At 42.3% G+C, this 21609-nt stretch overlaps 2 protein-coding genes and 1 pseudogene across 4 annotated transcripts in view; 2 read left to right on the top strand and 1 right to left on the bottom strand.

Moving 5' to 3' along the window:
* Positions 1-128: 128 nt before the first annotated feature.
* On the top strand, positions 129-2930 carry LOC146971002 (uncharacterized). Its single transcript, XM_085804892.1, has 5 exons — positions 129-167; positions 1853-1990; positions 2074-2190; positions 2294-2401; positions 2723-2930. Exons 2-5 carry the CDS (start codon positions 1902-1904, stop codon positions 2865-2867), a joined length of 459 nt encoding a protein of 152 aa, XP_085661018.1. The 5' UTR covers positions 129-167; positions 1853-1901; the 3' UTR covers positions 2868-2930.
* LOC146971001 (protein NLRC3-like) lies at positions 2930-7252 on the top strand (annotated as a pseudogene). Its single transcript, XR_015038117.1, has 6 exons — positions 2930-3185; positions 3327-5079; positions 5624-5797; positions 5886-6059; positions 6219-6265; positions 6434-7252. The product of XR_015038117.1 is annotated as a protein NLRC3-like (transcript).
* Positions 7253-13876: 6624 nt separating this feature from the next.
* Positions 13877-21609, bottom strand: part of LOC146971000 (epidermal retinol dehydrogenase 2-like) — a 48379-nt gene continuing 40646 nt past the window's right edge. For both annotated transcript variants that reach the window (XM_085804874.1, XM_085804875.1), the window contains exon 7: positions 13877-14271. In XM_085804874.1, coding sequence (XP_085661000.1) covers positions 14175-14271 — 97 coding nt within the window. In that variant the 3' untranslated portion in view covers positions 13877-14174. The remainder of the gene's footprint in view (positions 14272-21609) is intronic.

Below are 21609 nucleotides of genomic sequence, written 5' to 3'. Positions count from 1 at the left end.
GTGCAATAAGTTTTCTTATCTTTATCTTGCACCTTCCTTTCCTGGCAGTTAGCCTACTCTGACCCTCCGCCCTCCACATACACACAGGTCTATCTGCTTGTTGACATGTTGCTGTTTAGTTTCACTTTAAACCAACTTGGTGTCGCAGATGATTTTCTCCTCTAAAGGTAATGTGAGCAGTTTTTTAATGTTTAACTTGTTGTTTAACACCTTGTCACCTGAGGATACGAAATCCCAGTGGTGGACAGATCACCACTGTGGGGCCCAGATAGCTGCAGTATGAATCCTCTGAAGGTGGATCAGGTGTTCAGATCTTTAAAGAGGAAATACTCTGTGAGCTAGAACTTGTGTTTTTTTGTTCTCAAGTCAATGTGTGAGATATAAGGAGCATTTTAATATAAACATTGATGGACATCCACAGCTGATTTTCTCTTCTTCATTTTTATTGGGATACATGTTACAGGGGTCACCAACTATTTGTTGAAGGGCCAGAATTTTTCTCGACAGACACCTCGGGGGCCGGACATTCAAATATAATGACAATTAAATTTAAATTTAGGCCTAATAATTAAAGCAGAAGTAAGTGATATATTTGTGTTAATATAAGTCTTAAAGAGTTATATCTTCCGACAGCAATCACTTACATAGAGTGTTTGGACCGAAACACGGGTCTGTCAGTCACTCTGCTCTGCTCTGAGCCGAGGAGAAAACATTTATCGTATCCTACAGTTTTTATCCAATGAGGAGAGAGAACAGCATGCAGGGCTGTGTGTGCAGCCAAGGGACGCCGTGAATGTGGCGACGTAGGGACGAGGACTGTTATGGTGCGTTCAAGGAAACTCGTATTTTTCCGACCGTGAAGTCGTACCAGTTCGATCTGGTACGAGTTCACGGGTCAGAAGTTACGAGTGGCCGTTATAGTGACTTTCACCGGTAAAACAGGTCGGAAAAACACGAGTGGGTTGCCTGGAACGCTACAAAGTCGTAAGTTGTGACTTGAAGCTGTAATTTACGATTTCAAAAGCCTGCCTGGAACGCAGCATTAGCGAAAACGACCGGACCACTTACTTCTGCTTTAAGTTTTTAATATATATATATATTTTTACATAACTGAATGCATTTTTAGCTTTTGTCACCTCTACCACAGTCAGTCACCTGGAGTGACATAGATATTTTGACTTAATATTTTTGGGTGGTGCCCATCACTGGCTTCAACGCAAGGTTATGGACAAAACAATGACGATAATCAACAACAATGCCTGTTCTGCAGATTCGTTGTGGAATCTCCAGCTACTCATGATGACCTGTTACTCCATAAAAACATGCACTGGCTCAGCAAGGGCAAAGCACTGTACAAGTAGCGGATTTTTTGAAGCAAAGTATATCCTCACAATTTTGGAATTCAGTCGTGGGTCTGATTGGAAGGTTCAACTGGCCGGATTCAGCCATCGGGCCACCAGTTTATGACTACTGCATGTTGTGTGGACAACAACACTTTACTGTTTACACTGTGCTGTGTTCTCCAAGTAGACTGCAGCTGTTGGCCACCTGTGTGTCCTCATGCTGCTTTGAAGTGCTGTGGGAACTAAATGTGGTCTTCACTCTTCTGCTGCCTCCTTAAGTTTGACAGATCTGTGAGAAACTGACTCACCCCACAACATCAGCCTCTCTGGTCATGTGGTTCAGAATGACTTCACTGCAGCTCCATGGCTCCACCTAGTGGACTGAGAGTAGAAGTGCAGAAGCTTTCTTTTCCGTCCCACTGAAACAAAAAAGAAAAACCAATCAGTGGGGAACAGCTTGACACATGATGGAAATATCAGTTGATGAATGATGTGTGTTTCCTCTGCAGGTGAAGCTACAAAGTGTGTGTGAGCTGACGTGAATGTGACCTCAGCAGCATGGATCAGTGTGAGGACACAGAGGAGGGAGCCCCTCCCTTTAAAAGCACTCTGTGCGGGGAACATGAGAACCAGACCAGACGTCAAAGGTCAGATCAGGATCTCTAAGTGTCCATGACTCCGATCACTTCTCCATCATTAGTATGAACTTCAAAATCTTTGTGTGTGTTAGGGTCAGAGACAAAGATTACCGGTACTCTGGACCTGAACCTGAACCAAGTGTGGTGTCCATGAAAAGTGACCGGTCCAAGAACCATCCTATTCACTTCAAGCAATCTGTTGGTGGAAGGTCAGAACTTTAAACAGTCAGAAACACCTTTCTCACCAAAATGTTCTTGTTGTGTTTTTCCACCGGTTTTGATCCAAGATACACAATTGTGTTGCTGTTTCAGGACCCAGCAGCAGAGATCAGACTCTCCTGAATCCAGCTATCTGTTGTTAAAGATCAACAACTCAAAAGAATCTTACACTGAAAGAAGACCAGTACCAGCTGATCCGATGTAAGCTGTTACTGACACTCAGACTCAGGTTAATGTAGAAAACAACCAGTTTGTATGTGTTGTTGGACCAGTCTGAGGCCAGAGTGTCTTTGTGTGTTGTGAACGTCCACACTGATGAGGTAAGACTCAAGCTGAAGCCACAAACAGCTGCAGACTGAGCTGTTGATTCTCAGTGGGATGTAGTAAACTGTTACCTCTACAGGGAGTTGTCTGATCACTGTCACTGGCTGTCACATCAAACCTGACTTCATGGACCTTTAGCTTGTGTGTGTCTCTGTTGACAGACATGATGTGAGCTTATTCTTCATGATTCCTCCACAGAGTGGACCAGGAGAGCTCAGGGGTTACCACTGGTCATTCTGCCCAGCAACATCAAGCACATCTGGACTCCATATTTCAGGTGTGTACATGTACAACAACAGCTGCTGCTCCATCTGTTCACAGTCATCTCCATGCTGCACTTTGACACCAGTGGATTGTCAGTCTGTCCAACATGGATCTGATGTTTGGTTCCATAGTTTTACTTTGATGCTGTTACTCATAGTAGAGTTTCTGTTCCAGCTGCTGGAGAAGGACATGGTCACTTATGTGAAGGATGAGCTGAAGAATATTCACAAGTCTCTGAGTCTTTACCCAGGATGCTCAGAATGTAAGAGCAAGGATAAGGAGGTGTTGGAGGGTGGCAATGAAGAGCAGAGGAGGAGCAAAGAGGCATTAGTGAAGATCACAGTGAACTTCCTGAGGAGGATGAAGCAGGAGGAGCTGGCCGATTGTCTGCTGAGCAGTAAGATGATTTCTCAAAAGGTTCTACATGATGGACAAATGAGACGTTTACTGACATCAACACAAAACTTGTTCATTGTTCTTTGGAGGAAATTAATGATAAAATTTTCCCATTGATCATATTTCTTGTGTTTTCTTTCAGGACATTTTGCTCAAATTTGTCGACGTAAACTCAAATCTGACCTGCAGAAGAAGTGTGTGTTTGAGGGGATGTCTAAAGCAGGAAACCCAACATTTCTGAACCAGATCTACACAGAGCTCTACATCACAGAGGGAGGGGCTGGAGGGGTCAATGGTGAACATGAGGTCAGACAGATTGAAACAGCATCTATGAAACCACACCAACCAGAAACAACAATCAGACATGAAGACATCTTTAAAGCTCCACCTGGAAGAGACCGACCAATCAGAACAGTGATGACAAAGGGAGTGGCTGGCATTGGGAAAACAGTCTTAACACAGAAGTTCACTCTGGACTGGGCTGAAGACAAAGCCAACCAGGACATACACTTCACATTTCCCTTCACCTTCAGAGAGCTGAATGTGCTGAAAGAGAAAAAGTTCAGCTTGGTGGAACTTGTTCATCTCTTCTTCACTGAAACCAAAGAAGCAGGAATCTGCAGCTTTGATCAGTTCCAGGTGGTCTTCATCTTTGACGGTCTAGACGAGTGTCGACTTCCTCTGGACTTCCACAACACTGAGATCCTGACTGATGTGACAGAGTCCACCTCAGTGGACGTGCTGCTGACCAACCTCATCAGGGGGAACCTGCTTCCCTCTGCTCGCCTCTGGATAACCACACGACCTGCAGCAGCCAATCAGATCCCTCCTGAGTGTGTTGACATGGTGACAGAGGTCAGAGGGTTCACTGACCCACAGAAGGAGGAGTACTTCAGGAAGAGGTTCAGAGATGAGGAGCAGGCCAGAGAGATCATCTCCTACATCAAGACATCACGAAGCCTCCACATCATGTGCCACATCCCAGTCTTCTGCTGGATCACTGCTACAGTTCTGGAGGAGGTGTTGAAGACTAGAAGGAGAGGAGAACTGCCCAAGACCCTGACTGAGATGTACATCCACTTCCTGGTGGTTCAGTTAAAACTGAAGAAGATCAAGTATGATGGAGGAGCTGAGACAGATCCACACTGGAGTCCAGAGAGCAGGAAGATGATTGAGTCTCTGGGAAAACTGGCTTTTGAGCAGCTGCAGAAAGGAAACCTGATCTTCTATGAATCAGACCTGACAGAGTGTGGCATCGATATCAGAGCAGCGTCAGTGTACTCAGGAGTGTTCACACAGATCTGTAAAGAGGAGAGAGGCCTGTACCAGGACAAGGCGTTCTGCTTCGTCCATCTGAGTGTTCAGGAGTTTCTGGCTGCTCTTCATGTCCATCTGACCTTCTTCAACTCTGAAGTCAATCTGATGTCACAACAACAAACAGCATCTTGGTCTAAAGTCTAAAGTGCTGTGGACAAGGCCTTACAGAGTCCAAATGGACACCTGGACTTGGTCCTTTGCTTCCTCCTGGGTCTTTCCCTGCCGAACAATCAGACTCTCCTAAGAGGTCTGCTGTCAAAGACAGGAAGGGACTACTGGGAGACAGTCCAGTATATCAAGAAGAAGATTGAAGAGACTCCCTCTGCAGAGAAAAGCATCAACTTGTTCCACTGTCTGAATGAACTGAATTATCGTTCTCTAGTGGAGGAGATCCAACAGTCCCTCAGATCAGGACGTTTCTCCACAGATAAATTGTCTCCTGCTCAATGGTCGGCTCTGGTCTTCAGCTTACTGACTTCAGGAGAAGATCTGGACGTGTTTGACCTGAAGAAATACTCTGCTTCAGAGGAGGCTCTTCTGAGGCTGCTGCCAGTGGTCAAAGCCTCCAACAAAGCTCTGTAAGTGTAGAGACTGGATGTATTCATTATTAGATAAAAACATATGTGTCTTTTCAACAGGAAAGGAAATAAACTCCTTTCTTCTTTCATTCCTCTTGATGATCTTTCCAGACTAAGTGGCTGTAGCCTCTCAATGAGAAGCTGTACAGCTCTGTCCTCAGTCCTCAGCTCCCAGTCCTCCAGTCTCAGATACTTGGACCTGAGTAACAACCTGCAGGACATAGGAGTCAAAGTTCTGTCTGGTGGACTGAAGAGTCCACACTGTAGACTGGAGACTCTCAGGTCAGATCAAGTTACTGTTTGTGTGAAATGGAACAAATATAAACTCTGGTTAATCAACAAATATTCACTGGTCACTGTTTAGAGATGTAGAGTCAACTTTGACCCAACTAAACATTTTATTGTTGTCAGTTTGTTGTTTCCCTGTGACCTACAGAGAAAACTCAGATCTTTATTTTCTCTCATGTTGGTTAGTCTCTTAATTGTTGGTGATCACAGTTTAACACAGATGTTATGTGTCTTCTTGTCATGATCATTCCTTCAGGCTGAGCAGCTGTAACCTCTCAGAGAGAAGTTGTACAGCTCTGTCCTCAGTCCTCAGCTCCCAGTCCGCTAGTCTCAGACACTTCGACCTGAGTAACAACGACCTGCAGGACTCAGGAGTCAAGGTCCTGTCTGGAGGACTGGAGAGTCCACAATGTAGACTGGAGACTCTCAGGTGAGGAGCCATCCAGCTGTTTATCTGATGACACTTGAACACAGCAGCAGATGTCGACAGAGGGTTCCTGTGTGTTGTATGTGTTCAGTCTTTCAGGATGTCTGGTCACAGAGGAAGGCTGTGCTTCTGTGGCCTCAGCTCTGAGCTCCAACCCCTCTCATCTGAGAGAGCTGGACCTGAGCTACAATCATCCAGGAGACTCAGGAGTGAAGCTGCTGTCTGCTGGACTGGAGGATCCAGACTGGAGACTGGATACTCTCAGGTATGGAGAGGCTGCTGCATCCACACACACCGTCTGATAAAGGAGGAGCTCCATAGGTGCACCCTTTACTGTTAGAATATAGTGTCTCCTCCTCATTTCCTCCTGCTCTGTATCAACACAAGATGAAGACTCCACCTCCTTCTTCTCTTCTTTTTTCAGGGTGGAGCCTGGTGGAGTCAGATGGTTGACACCAGGTCTGAGGAAGTGTAAGTGTGTTTTTACTTTGATTCATGGAAACAAAGCAGCTCATTCAACCATCTTCACACTTTCACATTACTGACATGAGTCACTCACGTCATGTGAGTCTTCATCAAACTGTCAATAACTGATCAGATGATCAATAATATACAGCTGTGTCTTGTTCTCTCCATCAGATTCCTGTCAACTCACAATGGACACAAACACAGTGAACAGAAGAATCAAACTGTCTGGAAACCATATGTGGAGGAAGATCAGCCATATCCTGATCATCCAGACAGATTTGACCTTCAGCCTCAGCTGCTGTGTACAACTGGTCTGACTGGTCGTTCTTACTGGGAGGTTGAGTGGAGAGGAGATGTTTACACATCAGTGAGTTACAGAGGAATCAGCAGGAAAGGAGACGGTGAAGATAGTGGGTTTGGAAAAAACAACCAATCCTGGAGACTGAACGTCTACAGAGGTTGTTACTCCGTCTGTCACAACAACAGAGAAACAGCCAGCTCCTCCTTCCTCTCCTCTCTCTTCATCCCTCCTTCTGACCGAGCAGCAGTGTATGTGGACTATCCTGCTGGCTCTCTGTCCTTCTACAGAGTCTCCTCTGACTCACTGATCCACATCTACACCTTCAACACCACCTTCACTGAGCCTCTGTATCCTGGGTTTGGATTCAGGTCTCGGTCTGGCTCCTCAGTGTCCCTGTGTTGAATGTAGCCCTTATTCAGGGACTGCATCCTTCGAAGGTGTCACCGCAGTGTGACCAAGGCTGTCCCGTTTTGAAGGCTCCTTCAAATGCAGCCTTCTTTTCTTGAATAGGCTTTATGCACAGCTCCACTACTTCCTGAACTTAAACAAGCTCCTTTATTTCCTGTCTTATATTATTGAACAAACTGATTAATCCAGGTGTGTCTGACTCTGACCTTAGTAGTCACAACAATGGTCAACAATGTTGACAATTTGTGAACATGGCCTCAGAGACCATTTAAAGACCCCCTCCAATGAAAATCATGTTTTTCGTGCTTTTCACATGTTCCTGTGGCATTTTTCTGATGTTAGAGGACATATCAGCAGAAGAATAAGTGCAAGATTGCATCTCTGAGTTTTTCTGCCTTGTTTCAATTGCTGTAAACCAATGGCAGACGCAAACTGGCAGTTTCAGGGAGACTGGGGTTGACGCATCACAACTACAGGGGAGGGCACTAGTGCTACAAGCTCCCGCCCCGCTCTGCATCTGGTTTGACAACTCGGTGTAAGGTGACCTGCAACAGTCTGTATGGGTCCGCCACAGTTTCTCACCGAGAAAATACTAACAAACAATTTTTTTAACAGCTTTCCACCGTCATCTCTGTCAGTCAGTCCCTAGTTCAGCTGGACCCTGGGTGGTTGCAGAGCAGCGCAGTCACTGCCCACCTCGCAGAGGTGCCTTGCTAATGAGCTACTGGTGCTGTGCAGAAGGAGCCCCTGGGAAATGGCACAGGTTTTGTGATTTTGGCTAAAAACTTCATTATCACAATTTAAAGACCACAGATAATGCTTTAAAATAACTAAAAAGGGTCGTTGGAGGGGGACTTTAAAGGCTCAGGAAATCTTTGCAGGTGTTTGGAGTTAGTTACCTGATTAGAGTGTGACACCATACAGTACGTTGCTTCATCTACCAAGTGCACAAACTCTACTTTGACATGTACCCACTCCAATTCACACTGCCCTCCGAAGTAAACACACAGCCGAGGCTTTCCAAAGCACTGAACCACTTCAAGACAATTGCCCTAGAAGTGATTCAGTGCGTAGAAGCATTTGATAGTCAAAATAATATCTGCTGACTGTTTCTATGTATTGCATCTGAGGGGAAGAATTGACAAGGCTTCATAACTGTCATGTGTCTCGTCGTTTCATCTTTCATTCAGTTTTCATTAAACCTCATGTTTTCAAACCAAACTTGTGCTTGTAGTCAGTCTAAATGGGCTCTTTGCACAACTCCAATACTTCCTGAACTTAGTGCTGCTCCTTCATTTCCTGTCTTACATTATTGGACAACCTGATTAATCCAGGTGTGTCTGACCATTGTGACTACTCAGAGACACCTGGATTAATCAGGTTGTCCAATAATGTAAGACAGGAAACAAAGGAGCAGCATTAAGTCCGGGAAGTAGTGGAGCTGTGCAAAGAGCCCATTAGGAGAATGTTACGAATGTTATGAATGGCTGGTACAAAACTTAATATTACATACAATTTAGAATTCAACTTTAAATAAGAGTAGAACTGGTGGATCAAAACATTTCATGGGCAAAATGTGAGTGTTAAAAAATGACCAAAATCAACATATTTTATTTGATATGCTCCTCTGTAAGTAAATAAATGCTGGAACATTGTTCCAAGTGTGGCAAGGTGAAGAGGGCCCGGGCGGGGATTGAACGCACACCTCCCGGGTAAGAGTCATACACGCTTGCCAGTCACCCAAAGGGACATCCCCTTGGCCAAGTAGCCAGGGCACATGATCAATTGGAGGCATAGTGACAGGACCCTCAACTGTCACACAAGGTTTGGTGGGCTCATGATAGCATATAGCCTACTCTCTGTGGCAAACATGTGGAATCAATTATACATCCATCCAGTGCTGGCATACAAATGCGGAGAGCAGCAAAAATTGACAGAAGTCTAAATAATGACGAGGGAAATTATGTATAATTGTGGCACTGCAGTTTTTGTTTTGTAAAAAGAAAAACATGCTGTATGATTATCATTTTCTATAGAAAAAACTAAGATACAAAAGCCCTTGTGTTCATCATTTCACATACAATACCCATTCCTTATCAAAAATTCACAAAAAACTGTCAAACTAAATATTTTTTCCACATTATAATTAACTGTGGTGGGTGGTGACATGGTGGTGCAGTGGTTAGTAGCCTATTTGCTTTTCAGTGCACAGTCGAGTCCTGGGCTTCAGTAAACATCCTCTAAAATACTCTGGTTTAACTCATATGAGCACAGTTTCCTGATCACATACAAGCGCTGCATTGCCTTTTTAAAAATGTATTCTGTGTTGGTTGTAAAACTTTAGGTAGTTACCATCCAAACACACGGTCTTAAACAGAACAGGTGGAAAATAGTGGTGTCCCCGAAGAGCCAGCTCTTCATTTTCATTGTCTAATGTTCATGAATAATCAGGACACTGACCTCCCACTGGATGAACTGTGTCCCCTGATTGCACAAGTCCGACGAGCAAAGACGACAGTGATGTCATCAGCATACAAGAAAGTACACAGTCTTAGAGCTTTCAGTGAAACACAAGGTTTTTTTTTATATTGTTTTAGCGTTTCATATCGTTTTGAAATGGTGAAAAGAGCATTTTTTGGAAATGGGTGCGAAAATCTCAAAATGCCACCCAAGTGTTTTCGTGAAGACAACCAAAATGGATATTTTGTGAAATGATGATGTCGGCCCCACTTTGAATCCCGCATTGGGTGGCCCTTTGCTGCATGTCATTCCCCCTCTCTCTGCCTCCCCATTTCCTGTCTCTCTCAACTGTACTGTCAAATAAAGCTAAAAAAAAGGCCCCCAAAAATACTAAACAATGGTGTTTATGTGTGGCAGCGTTATAGGCCAGGCGTATGTACCACAGCGTTTTGAGTCGTTTTCAGTGGATCCGTGTGTATGTAGATATTTCTTGACAGGATGATGTGCTTTTGGAGATTTTTTTCAAAACGAACAAGAAAAAGATAGTTTTGGGTGAAGTTCTGTTTCCGTGTGGACAAGGTCGTAGGTGCTCCTTTAGAATGATCTTGTTTACTGCACTTCACACTTCACACGATTAAAAGCTGAACTGAAATCTGTAAGTATAAGTCTGGTGTAACTTTTTGACTCCTAGATGCAGAATGAAACATAATGAGGAAATCATTTAACTCGGATTTAGCAGATGAATTCTGTCTGAAACATAATCATTCAACAGGTCATCCCTTCACCACAGCTGTGCATGAGAAGAGCAGGGCGGCAGTGGTACCACAGTGGTGCAATAGCACCATCTACTGATGCAAATGTGAAATGTGTTAGAAAACAATATGTGGTGTTGTATCAAGTGTGATGTGTCAGGAATATTTCAAATATTAAATGAAAAAACAGGGAGGGGTCTGTTAACATAAAAACAAAACAAACAAACAACAACAACAACAACAAAAAACAACCAAATATGGCATTTTCCAGCCCAGTACACAGGCAGAGGATGAGCTGCTCTGAAAAGATGATTCCTTTAACTGAGGGTAGGTCAGACACTTTTCCACAGGATGGCAGTAGCAGTCTACACTGAACCTCCTCCTCCTCTCAGTCAGCAGCATGGATCACATACCTCATAATGATGGACACTTCACTTCAGCTCTGAAACACAGCCTGATACTTTATTAGAGAAGCTACCGCCTACAGTGAGTTTCTACTAATGGGTTAGTAGCACTTTAAGCCTTGTCTTCTTTGTATTGTTCCTTTCATGAGCCAATTTTTAAATTCTCTGCTCCAGTCCCATGTAATCACTCACTGGATCACCTGATGCTCCAGACTATAACATGTCTTCGTAGATATTTAGTTGTTCAGGTTGCTTGAAGATGTTTCTCATCTTAATGCAGGAGTGTCAAACTCAAACGCGAAGTATGTCACAAGCCAAATAGTTTTGACATTTATTAAATAGACTCAAACAGACATTGTTGTTGTTGTTTTTGTTATTTTTATCATAAATACCAAGTATACAGTAAAAAAAAAAAATATTGAATGAAAATAAAGTACCTTTGTTTTCCATTAATGGTACCTTCAAGCAAATTGAGAATATATCTGATATGAACAAGCTGGTGAAAACTGATTTCAGAAAAAGGATGTGAAAAATAATAAAACATAGTTTTTGTCCATGCCAGATATTTGGCATCTTTTCTTGGCTGCCAGTTGAAACGTTTGAGGTTCGGTCCTGAGCTGAGTGTAGGTGTGAATCAGAGACAACTTCTTTGCCCATTTGCTGTTCAACAGAGCAGCAGCTTGATCCTATTGCTTGTGTGTCAAGGTGAAGAGGGCCCAGGTGGGCTTTGAACCCCAGACTCCCAGGTAAGAGTCATGTGTGCTAACCACTTGACCAAAGGGACATCCTCTTGGCCAAGTAGCCAGGGCACATGATCAACTGGAGGCATAGTGACAGGACCCTCAACTGTCACACTTGGTCATGACTGTGCAGTAGCTGTGTATTATGGGATTTGTAGTGTGAGCTAGATACCGGCCATTAATAAAAGAAATATGTAACTTTTTTGCCAGCCACATAAAATTGTATCACCGGACATGTGTGCCCCAACAACTTGTTTATGGGATGTTCCCCCAGCCTGCTGTCATGTGAGTTGTTAGGTTCACATGGGCTGTGGTGTGAATTGGAGTTGCGTCAATTGTCTGGGGAGAGACCAAAAACCTGGGTGGTGGTGGTGGGTTCTGCCCTGTGTTGTGTCAGGCTCTTGTGGAGTGGCTGTTTGGTTTCTCTACAGGTCAAAGCATCAGACACCGTATACAATAAGCCTGTGAATATTCTCATTTGTCCAGGTCATAGTTATCTCAAGGAAATTTGAATTGAATGCAACTGGACTTGGTGAAACGTCTTCCTAGACAAATAACCAAGTCCAGTTCCTTTCGATTTAAATCACCGTATACAATGTAGCTGAGCTCTTGTCCTGGAGTTTTGTCCTTGGGATGAACTGATCTTTGTCTGAGTTGTGCTGGGTTTGAGATGTATATTGCGTTTGGAAAAAACTCACTGGTTAGACAGACAGTGTCCTCCACTGTAGTTTGGTGTTTAAGTTCATACTGTTGAGCCTTTTACTGGGGTAATTACTCTATAGTTGTGCCCCACTTCAATGCCCACAACCCTTATTTTCACTGTCTTCTCCTGGATAATGTAGGATGCAACAAGTGAACTCTACATGGTCCAACTATCCTCAGATTCAGTGTTTGTTGGTCATGGATGTAGGATGGCAGCAAACATTGGGAATCACACATTCAAACAGTTCATCATCCTATGATGGGAATATGAAATATTACTTATGGGAAATAAGAGATAGTTTGATTTCACTCATAATCTTGATAAAATGACTCAAGACACATAAAACAGTATGTGAAATTGGAAATTTAATAATGAGAAATTTCAAAATGAAAGTTTCCCTTCAAACAAAGAGGATATACATCACTGTGTATCATCAGATACAGACTTCAGTCCTGATTAAGGCAACAGATTGACACTCCTCATTATACAACATTCATTATAACTGATTAACAAACGTAGCTTTAAAGATGACAGCTTACATACACTCATATGACTCACAATTACATATGGCATTGGAGTTTAATGGTCAGCGGTAGATATCCCCATACATTTAGTTTATAAAGGGTTGGTAGTAAATGTAGAGCATGGTAGTAAACATGCTTAATGATCAATGAAAATCTGACATGAAAATGGAAAAAACATGAAAAAAGAACATGGAAAAATCAACAACTATAACTTCAGGTCTGACCAGGTATCAGTGAAATGTTACAGCACAGCGCTGAGTGTTGCCAGTCAACAGTTTGGAAGTTTTTCTTATTGGCAATAGCTTGATGACCAGGATCAAAACAAGAGGTAACACTGTTACACAAAGTTAATGGATGCGGGCGGAGTTCACCTGAACTCGCTACTTCACTGAACATACTTCATACTTCGGTCCTGCCACTTTACTCATTCAACACTGTTTGAGACAAATGTACATCCCTCAAAAGTAAAGCTTCATGAAGTATCCTACAGATTACAGGTAAAGCACATCCACATGTGTTTGTGGACCTTTATGTGAATGTACGGACGCAAGAAGAAGAGCAGAGGGCTGTCCAGAACTAGCCGATGCAGTGTTAACTAATTACAGTTAATGTCAGTACATGCTCTCATTATAGAGGCGGGCGTCAAAAACAAAAGATGAGTATTAGCATCACTTTCACTCTGAAGTCACTTAAGGAGCTGTGAGTGGTCTGGACTGGCTGTCCATGAGGCATCACAGATCTATGAGGTCACCTGAGTACGAGCACTTGGCCCCGATATTATGAAATGATCCTTCCACAGATTAATAACAAAACATTATATAAAAGATAACTATGGTTACATAACTGTTGATCTCACAGTAAACACATTCAGCTCGTGCAGTGAGTGTAAATTGATAGTGGAGATAATCTTGATGTTAATATTAAAATAATATGTTGTATAAAATTAATATACAATTTGACCATATTATTTTTGACAGGTTCACGGGGAGACAGCAGGACAACGGATGAGCTCACTGTTAATGTGTGTGTTCTCCTGTTGGCATTATTTACAGTAAACACTACTTGAGTTCTATCTCATTATGTTACCATAGTTACAACATATAAAATGTATGTTTTCAAAGATAAAGCAATGAGAGAAGAAAACTCCCGAAGGAGTTTGTGTGTTGACTGCAGGAGACTAATATAATAATATAATATAATAAAGTTCCAGTATATCTAGCCCTTCTTTTTAAAGCCCACCAACAGTCATGAGCTGATTCATTCATTCATTCATTTTGTTTGGTATTAGTTGAGGAGGAAAATACCACGAGGCATAGGAAGGGCGTTCACATTGAATTAAGGAATCTCATCTGTTCATCCTTGAAAACACATCAATCACATTATAATTTCATTCATGCCATTAAAAAACGAGCATATTAAGGTTATTTAGGCTACAATGCTACAGGGCAACATATAGAGGACATTCTGTATTCATATTCATTGAAGTCAATCCACTTCTGTGCTGTCCTCTCTATAATCCCACCTCTACGTTAGGAAGATTAAAAGAGTTGATATAAATTGGCTTTAGTCCCCTCATGTCTCCTTCTGTTCTGGACGTCCTTCACTTCTTCCGCTTTTCTCTCAGTCCTGTTTTCTGGAGCGTCCCTTGAACGTATCCATGAGGTTGAAGGCTCCCAGGTACTGGCCCAGCAGGATGCCCTGCTTCATGGGGAGGATGCTGAGGACAGACAAATGACACACATATCAGATGGATTGGTCCTTGTGCTTTCAAAGGTTCAGGTTTAGATTAGAAAACTAGTTCAGATGCACTCAAAACTTATTTAGAGGTAGGCTTGAACAGTCCAGCAACATCAGGCCTGTACCACATCTCCACAGTGTGGTACAGGCCTGGTGTTACTGTAGACTTTGTCTCATTTCCATAACTGTGTGTTAATGAACCAACATCATGTGAGGAGTCCTCAGCACTCAGCTCTTTGTGTTTAAATGTAATATGATTCCATTTGGCCTAATTATTGTAAACAGTGGGGTCAGACATCAGCATTGTGCACATGACACCCATATTTAAATGAGTAAAACCCAGACTACAAAGTGGTTTACCAAAGAATAAAAGGTTAAGAGAAGTGAATTAAGGCATCAGCGCACCATTTCATTCATAATTCGGCATTTCATTTATGCTTTCCACTGGTACAATCAAAAAAGAACCTTGCTGTACTGTATAAAAAACCTTGGTATACGTCCGGCCTCCACAGATCCTCAACAACCAAAAATAAGTTATATAAGAGGTTTCTTACCAATCCTACACCTCTGAATTCAAAAAAGTTGCAACTGTTTCTTCCACGATGCTACCAATACTTTTTGCTGATGATACTAATCTGATTTTGACTCACAGTCACTTTGATTCTTTAATTAGTGAAGCCAATTCTGGCATTATTAAATTTTCTGAATGGTTCCAGATAAATAAGTTGACATTAAATGTAAAAAAAACTAATTTTATTATATTTACGGGAAAAAATAAAAAATATTGTAAATCCAGCGCTAAGATCACTATTGGGGATAATGATATAATTCAGGTTTCCTCCACCAAATTTTTAGGGGTAATAATTGATGAGAGGTTGTCATGGTCCGAACATATTAAACTTGTTAATAATAAAGTGTTGAAATCCATTGGTATCATCAGAAAAATTCGTGATTTCATATCTCAGAAAGTTTTAAATATACTGTATTATAGCTTAATTTATCCACATCTCAGTTACGGTAATATTGTTTGGGCTAGCACTTATCCTTCTAATTTACAGAAATTATTAATCGCGCAAAAGAAATTTGTTAGATTAGCCACCTTCTCTAATTATTTGTCTCCATCTGCCCCTCTGTTTAAGAATCTTCAGATAATGTCAGTCTACGATATTAATATACTTCAATCATGTGTATTTATTTATGAATATATCCATCTTTAACACTTGCTGCCCAAATCCTTTCATGAATTCTTTACAGTTAACTCTCAGGTCCATTCTTATAACACAAGACACACTGATAAACTTCATCCCCCTTTTTGCCGCACTACTCATACTCAGTTTTCTTTTGCTTACAGAGGCTCCATACTTTGGAATTCCCATCTTCATGTTGTTAAATTATCTTCATCCCTCAATACTTTTAAGTTAAGACTGAAAGCTTACCTGTTAAATCAAAGTTCCTAATAGTTTCTTTTCGAGTATATTTGTCATTGGATCATTATCTCTTTACATGCTCATACACTCAGTTAAATACAATTATTTTATATTTATACATACCCATGTTTTTATTTCTGACTTCTTTGAGTGTGTGCTATAAAATGGCACTTGTATTGCTTCCTTTTTTGTTGTTATTTGTTGTTGCTTTCTCATATTGCTGTTGTTGATTTATCCTCTGAATGTGTATATTTCTTGGGGAGGTGCTTCTTATAAGCCCATGTAGGGTTTTTTAACCTCTCCTGCACTTACTATTCTTCTTTCATTTCTGTTTTTTGTAATTGTCGTTTTTTATGGTGCAAATAAATAAATACAAATAAATAAATAAATAAATAAATAAATAAATAGGAGAAAGAGCATAGCCTAAACACAAAAAGACCACACACTAAGAATTAAACAAATATCTGTTTTCAGGGGTGGAGTGGTTAGAGAAGCTGAGATGGCTGGGATTGGCTCAAGCCCCCCCACCACCCTGCATGGAAAAGCTGGGAGCCAATGGATGGATGGTCCTTCAGTATGTGACTGTGATAATTACATACTGCACCTTCGCTGCACTTCTTTACTCAACTGTATTCACCTTGCTAAATAGAAGCTGAAGGTTCCCAACTACACTGTTCCCAGGTGTCTTAAAGGGTTAGGGTTAGGGTTAGACATGCTTTGGTCAAAATCCCCAAAGGATCAAACATCACAGCTCTTTTCATCCTCTCTAAACAGCCTTGTTCAGAACGGCTGGTTTCAGAGCCTGTCCCTTTAAATGCAAATAAACCACTGCTTGCCCCGTCCCTTTTACTGCTACCAGGTAGGGGTGGGGTTATGCAAATTCGAAACCTGGTTACATCACTGGAAGACAACCGAGGAAACAGCTCGTAAAACCACATGGAGGGAGATTATTTTGTCAATTCTCACAGTTTGGGGGCCGAAAGGCAAGACAAATACCTAAATATATGTTAAAGAGCCTTCAAAAAGTGATATTTCCATAATATGTCCCATTTAAGGGTGTTTTCTGCTTAATTTTCAAAATCTATTATTTTCAGAGTGGAAAATACAAAGGTAAAAAAAAAGAAAAAGAAATGCCCAGCGCAAATTAACCCACATACTTGTGTACTGCAAAAGTGTCTCCATTGCTAAAGTTTAGCGTTACTTCTCAGAGTTTCACTTTTACAATCTGGAGTCATGTAAACATGACGTGCTATGCGTCTTTTTCTGGTCAGTCGTCGTGGAAACATGACACTTTGCCAGTGGTGCAGCGTTTGGACCAGTGTGTGTGAATGCGAACCGTATGAGTTGAAGTGATGTCCCTCACTACTAAGCTGCTTTGAATAAAAGCATTTGACAGATGAATAAATGTAAAACTATGTAAATACCTCTCTGGGGTGTGAGTGGGTGAGGAAAACACTGGCATAAAACTAGAACTCCTCATTCACAACTCTACAGAAAACAGGATCCTACATGAGCATCAGGGTTTCTGTAGCTTGAACAGTAGAAGCCACAACAGTTTTATATTTCCGGTGCACCCCTTTAAAACTAGACAAGCATTTCAGGGGTTGATGCATTTGTCTGTGCCAACAAAAGGAATGCATTTCTACAACAGTTCCTAATGGAATACGTATTTGTTCTAATGTAAAATAATTAGTTGGTGTTTTAAGAATGATGCATTCCTGCAGCTCGTCTTCCATCAGCAGCTTTTGGATGACTAACAATCCCCTGACTAACAATGAGCGTCTTCAAAGAGAGAGCAGAGACAAGGGGAGATAATACAACAGATTATTAAAAGCTTCAACACAATGGCTTTTATGTAATATGAACAGAGGTGACAGGCAAGGCACTAGCTCCATTTGTGTGAGCTATTTTCCACAGATGAGAAGCTTTCTAATAGAGAATAATGGCTCTGTCCTCAGACAAATGGACCAGAGAGAGAAGAAAGAAGGAGGAAAGAAAACATCTCCGGATTGTTCTTACCAGACGTAATTACAGGGCTGAAGAGTTTATCTTTCTGAGGTGATCGCAAACATTTTCCGTTTCCATAATCTGGAAACATGTAACAACATTAATTCATGTGGGTCAAGTGATGGACCTGCCGTCAATGATCCACACTGTCCTCTCTACCCAAGCTGGGTCTGATATGAGATGTAGGCACCATGACTAAACCGACTTGACTCCTTGAAAAAGGTTCTGTTAGTTCAAATTAACCTTCATCACACAGACAAAAGCTACAGTATATTCACTGTGTCGTTAAAGACCAAACAGGCCTTGTGCAGAATGAAGATGATGAAGGAGCAGTCACTGGAGGAACACAGTGGCTGAGAAGGAGCATGAGGCTGAATGACTGAGTTCAAGAAGTCATCTTTATTTATATAGCCTAGAACCTTAAACACAACACAAACTGCTCCAAAGTGCTTAAAGCCTCTGGAAACCCAAATCCACCAAAGCCTCCTAACTATGTATTTTAGGGTCTTATGTACATATTATTAAACATGTAAAAATAATTAGAAAAAAGTTTCCATCCAAATTCAAAATATTTGTCTTTTAAGTTTTTGTACAGTAGGTTTGAATTGGGCGGAGTTATCTCTGGGATTTATCACGCAATAAATCCGAACCACTCATAAATCGCCACGTCAGTTCTCTCATCCAGCCCCCCAGTGGCGGCGAACAAAACCGTTCTGCTAACGGTCGCTCCACACTCCTCTCAAGTCCTCACAACCAGAGCCATGTCAACAGGGATCGTGTGTGTGTGTGGCGATTAGCTTTTAGCATTTATTAGCTTTCCAGCACGACCTGCCGTGTCTGTCTGTCTGTGCCCACAACTCCTCTACATGCAGCAGATACAGCCGGGTTTTTTTTGGGGGGGGGTTGTAAATCCGCGATCAGCATTTAGCATTTATTAGCTTTCCAGCGCGACCTACCTTGTCTGTGTCTGTCTGTCTGTGTGCCATGGATGTATTATATTAGCTGTGTGCCCACAACTCCTCACAACTCCTCTCTACATACAGCCGTTTTTTTGGGGGGTGAGGGGAGGGAGGGAGGGTGTGTGTAAATTGGCGATTAGCTTTTAGCATTTATTAGCTTTCCAGTGCGACCTGCCTTGTCTCTGTGTGTGTGTCTGTCAGCCCCTCCTGGCGCTCACACAGACATGAGTGACGGTTAAAAGCTTTTTTTTTCTGTGAGACTACGACAAAAGACGGTTATGACGCTCCAAAACGAAAGCTGGTAGTCTAGTTAGCTGGCTAAATAGCATCAATCAATCGATTTTTTTTTTTTTTTTTAACGGTCGCCATTGACGTGTTGCTATGACACTGTTTGAAGTGGGCAGGGCCAGAGAGATGTCAATCAAGACGAGGGAGCTGCAGGGCTCTCAAGTTTTGAAGTGAGTTCAGAGTGAGATTTTACCAGCGGCAGCAGGGATTTGGTTGAAGTGGGGATGGATGTCTGACAAATGACTCATAAATTCATTCAAACAAAAATATTTATGATTTATGATTTATGACTGGAATAAGTTAACCAGGGGCGTCATGCAACCCAAAAATCGGAGGGGGCAGTGAATGTGGATGTGCTATCGCGTGCGCAGTGCGCACAAACTTTTCAAATCACTTATTTTGGGCACTTAATACAGGATTCTACACTAGTATTTGTTAGTTTATTTTTAGAGCACAGCACAATGAAAAATGTTTAAGTAACACGTTATTTAACCTTTAAATAATGTTGAGGGTCCAATGTGACCCATTTTTACATTTAGGAACAGTAAAAACACCCTTATTTTCCTCTGACTTTAAGTTGAACTTGTTCTTGACCAACACACTATTTGGTATAGCCTACAGATTAAATGGTCTTTCCTGCCACTACACTATGATGATTTCTGTATCTACTTAAATCACAGTAGCTAAACTGATTTGTTGAACTCAGCCTGATGTAAACATTGATAAAACTCAGTAACCAATCACTCAGGCAGCTCCATGTTGTCCCTGTGTGATGTTCAGGGACAGGTCAGGACAGTCTGGGGACAGAGAGCTCTGAGGTTGAAGTCCTAATAATGAGATGAGATGAGATGCTCTGTGACAGTGAGAGGTCTGTAGCTACGTCTTGACCACATGTCAGCTGATCAGCTGTAACAGAGGAAACTCCGCTGTTCTCAGCTCCGACGAGCGCTTTTTTTTCTTTTTTTTAAAAATTAAGCTCCGGTAGCGACGGGAGGATACTGTAAACCAGCGCCGCATCCGGTGTGTTTATCAAAGCTTGGTCGCCGTGCACCGGGTTGGTTTGAGCTGCGTTCATGAAGTTAAGAGGCTGCTTTCAAACTCTTCAGGCAGTGATCAGTGTAGGCTGAGGCCAGTAGGCTACAACAGGTAACAGTGTTGTTGTCTCTTTTCACCTCTCTCGTGTGATCAGTGCGCCCTCAAATCTGTTCCACTGTTAAAGCGGTGCAACTTGATGGACGTCACCGTGGTAATTTAAATGCGTGAGAAATACAATGTGTGGCGTGTGAGCGTGTGAACGGGTGGGAATGCGTGTGTCACACGCCAAATGCGTGAGACTTGAGAGCCCTGGAGCTGTCAATCATAGCGTTATCTGCCACGCCCACACTGTCCTGACCAGTGGCCTCAATAGTGCCTTGATAGCAAAATGAGCTGTTTTTAAACCAGGTTTTCTAATAGTTATTAATAGTTATTGTCACTCAGACTTTTGTGGATGCTTAATGAGGCACTTGACTTTGATATAATATAAGCATTTTTACTATATATAGTCAGGTTTCCAAAGGCTTTAACACAAAGAGAGAAAAAAAACACAATAGTGAAGAAAAAAAAGAAAAGGAAAGGAAAGAAAATAAAAACTTAAGTTCTCCCGCGGAGCTCTGCCCAGTTTGAAAGGAGAAGGCAGCCCCTATGTGAAAAGACGTTGCCTGATGTTGTGCAATGTAGAATGGGTATTATAGAAGAGAAACACACATTTCAGGACTACTGACTTGTATCACCAGACATGTCCTGTGATTTTCAGCCTCTTTCCATGTTTAATAGGGGGGACAATGCCTGACAGTGCAGCTACCAAGATGCCTTTGCCACCTTGGTCTCCAAAAGAACCCAAAACCAAGGGGGCAGTTGTCGGTCTGAGAAGTGAAGCTCACTTCCGCGTTCAAAAAACTGCAATCCCCCCGGCTTCCTCTGGGGGCTGGTGTCAGAAAGCAGCATTAGGCGCGTTTCCATTGCAGGAACTTCGGGGTAACTTTACGGGGCCAGCCCCGTTGGTGCGTGTTTCCACTGCAGGAACCTCCCCCACAGGGCCATTTACAGGAACTTTTACGGGGGCCAACGGAGTACCTACTCCAGGGTAGGTACTCCGTTCGGCCCTGAAAAGCTCCTGGGTGGGGCACGAGGTTAACCCGGCACCAATTGGCTAAAGCTAGAGCAGGCTCTGACGCTACCAGAAAGCACCAAAACAACCGGCATTTTTAAAAGGCGGAGCAGAAGGGGAGCATTAGCCTAGCAGACACTGCTGTAAACAACAAGAAAACAGCAGGAAGATGTACACAAATGGACCGATGATGAGGTGCAGACAATGATTGCAGTCTACGGCACCAAGGAGATTCAGAGGGGGTTTGAGTCATTGCGGCGAACGCCGTGAAAAGTAAAAAAAAAAAAAAAAAAACTCAAGCAGGATTACAATCAACCGCCATGTGCACAAACACACAAACCAGAAACGCGCCTACCGCCTTCCCTTCCATCCTTCTTCGTTGTTGTTATGATTTTTGTGCATGTGCTTGTGACCTGCCTGGGTGACGTCACGGTCGAAACTGTTGCACAGCGATTAAGCGGCGATCAAAACTCATGACGTCGCCGCGG

The sequence above is a fragment of the Trachurus japonicus genome, chromosome 17 (genome assembly GCF_045865225.1).
Source record: "Trachurus japonicus isolate A0001 chromosome 17, Traja_1.0".
Taxonomy (NCBI): Eukaryota; Metazoa; Chordata; class Actinopteri; order Carangiformes; family Carangidae; genus Trachurus; species Trachurus japonicus.
This window is presented reverse-complemented; position numbering and strand designations above follow the sequence as displayed.

Excerpts from the sequence above, each read along its gene's own strand:
- LOC146971002 (XM_085804892.1), top strand. The coding sequence starts at position 1,902 with ATGGATCAGTGTGAGGACACAGAGGAGGGAGCCCCTCCCTTTAAAAGC. Across the intron at positions 2,191-2,293 it reads AAGCAATCTGTTGGTGGAAG|GACCCAGCAGCAGAGATCAG; the intron begins GTCAGAACTTTA and ends TTGCTGTTTCAG. Across the intron at positions 2,402-2,722 it reads CCAGTACCAGCTGATCCGAT|AGTGGACCAGGAGAGCTCAG; the intron begins GTAAGCTGTTAC and ends ATTCCTCCACAG.